The sequence below is a fragment of the Telopea speciosissima genome, chromosome 11, assembly GCF_018873765.1.
Source record: "Telopea speciosissima isolate NSW1024214 ecotype Mountain lineage chromosome 11, Tspe_v1, whole genome shotgun sequence".
Taxonomy (NCBI): Eukaryota; Viridiplantae; Streptophyta; class Magnoliopsida; order Proteales; family Proteaceae; genus Telopea; species Telopea speciosissima.
The window spans coordinates 36,000,220-36,002,532 of NC_057926.1; the positions used below are offsets into that span (position 1 = coordinate 36,000,220).

Here is a 2,313-nt window from a genome sequence, read left to right on the forward strand (position 1 = left end):
GAGCTTTCTCTGTATGAAACAATCTTAATGATTCAATCCCTACATCTATAGGTAAGTTGATAGATCTGTACTTTCTATACTTATACCAGAATCAACTTTCAGGTCACACCCCAGGAAATAGGAAATTTGACACAGCTCAGTTATTTAAGCCTGGAAAATAATAATCTAGTCGGTTCAATCCCCGAAGAAATAGGAAATTTGAAATCACGTACTGCTCTATACTTACCTCTGAACAACCTCAATGGTTCAATCCTGTTTCTGTAGGTATTTTGAGAAACCTAACCATTTTATGCCTCTTTCAGAATCGATGATTATAACTGTGAACTCGGTTTTGGCATAGATGGGTTTTGAGAGAGGATTGATGTTTCAGAAATGGAAGATGGATTTGGTTTTGGGGATTAGATGGAGAAAATGGGTTGAGGGTTTTAATTAGATTAGGTTTCAGAAATGGAAGGAGAGAGGGCAGTGATGTGCACGTTTAGAGAAGATGAGTTGCAGGTTTTGGGGAAACGATTTGGAGAAGAGTTTCAGAATCTTTTGTTTTTTCAAACCCTAAACGATTTGGGGAAGATGAGGGAATTTTTGTGAGTTCACCCTTTGTTTTTAAGATTGTTAGTCTTACACTAACAAAATGGAGACATGTGTTAATTTTTAAGAACCCCAAAGGGATACGTAGAATTTTCCAAAACTGAGGGGTGTTTTTATAAGCCCGGACGGGTCTGCCAGACTAGGCCTAGAATTGATACCCCTAAAGGGAGATTGTGCAAGATGGGTGGATGAGTGATAAGTGTAGAGAGAAAGGGGATGATTTAGGTGAAAATCTAGTTCATCTTCATGTAAGTGTGAGAGGTCTTATCCCATTTTTGCCATTAACAAATGGAGGGGTATTAATGGAAACAAAAAAAACAAGTGGTTACCTCCCACATGTACGTCCACGTGCAAATACGTGCAGATGATCATTCTCAATGATTTGTAGTGTGTACGTACAGTGTTGCTCCACTGGATTTTCAACACTCGTCAGCTCTTTTTATGTTTTTATATTAATTTTATTTTCTTTCCTATTTTTATTTTACAACCAAACAGCAAAATTTTATATTCTTTTGATTTCTATTCTATTCTTTTCTATCTATTTCTATCCAACAAACACAGCAATAAGGTTGATAGCTAGTATTGCCCCTGCCCCACACCTTAATTAAAAATAATAAAAGGGACAAAACCATCACTCTGTATCGGTATCGTATTGATATCACCGAGATATGGTATCAGATACCGATATTTTAAATCATGACTGGGTTGATTTGATGATCACATTACATTGTTTGTAGAAGGGTTTTAACATAAGATCGAAAAACAAAAGATACTTTCCATTAATATTCTCTAATATGATCTTCTGCAAACATCACTGAAACAAACAAATACCAAGAAACCGACCTAGTAGTAGTCACCAACCATAAAGAAAAGAAAAGAAAAGAAAAGCAAAAAAAAAAGAATGGATCAGAGTTCGATCATGTAATGTTGCACCACCACCGCAGGCGCGCCCAATGAAAAAGCTTATTATCCAAGCGATGCTTCAACGATCCGGCGAACATTCCTCTTGAAATCACGTTGTTTACTCTCTCTCCATTGTTTAGCAGCTTCGATATTAGCAGGAGATTCATCGTTAGGACTCGATAACATGGAAATAATACTCAATAATATGCTTTCCACAGTAAGAACCGGTGACCATCTCTCACTCGCAAGTTCATATCCATTTGGGTCTTCACCAGGTGGATGAAGGATTGATATGCAAACCCTTCCATCTGGATAAACGTTTGGATGCCACATCTCTGAAACAAATTTCACCGATGGAGGATGGAATGGGTAATCCTTTGGAAAACTCATGATGGCATCAAAGGAACCCCATTCGTAAAGAGTATCAAGAGGTCCTATTATATTAACACTCCATTCGTATATATTCTTTTCATTCACTAGACCCACAGAGAACCCTTCCACTGGTTTCTTCCAGAGATCTTTAAGTTGTTGTTGAAGGAGAAGGCTTGCTTGAGTAGTCGTCGTCTCTCCTTTCTTGTTTTCTGGTGATTCCATTGGCCGGAACGAAAAAAGAGAGAACAGGGATGAGCGAGGGAGGGAAGGGGTTTCTTCAAAGATTTAATTAGGAGCAGAAGGAAGAGATGTATAGTGGGACTGAAGGGTTTGAACTGAACTGATAGGGTTGTTGTTTAGTTTTATAGACCCAGATCCATATGTTAGTCAAAAACGAACTAGGAGTCCTAATGGGAGTGTAATTATGCAATGACCGATTTGACCCCTTCT

General features: G+C 38.1%; 1 protein-coding gene across 1 annotated transcript; it reads right to left on the bottom strand.

Annotated features, from left to right (window-relative positions):
* Window positions 1–1,554: 1,554 nt before the first annotated feature.
* On the bottom strand, window positions 1,555–2,085 carry LOC122645030 (ubiquitin-conjugating enzyme E2 7-like). Its single transcript, XM_043838383.1, has one exon. The coding sequence runs from the start codon at window positions 2,083–2,085 to the stop codon at window positions 1,555–1,557; it is 531 nt and encodes a 176-aa protein (XP_043694318.1).
* Between the last annotated feature and the right edge of the window lie 228 nt (window positions 2,086–2,313).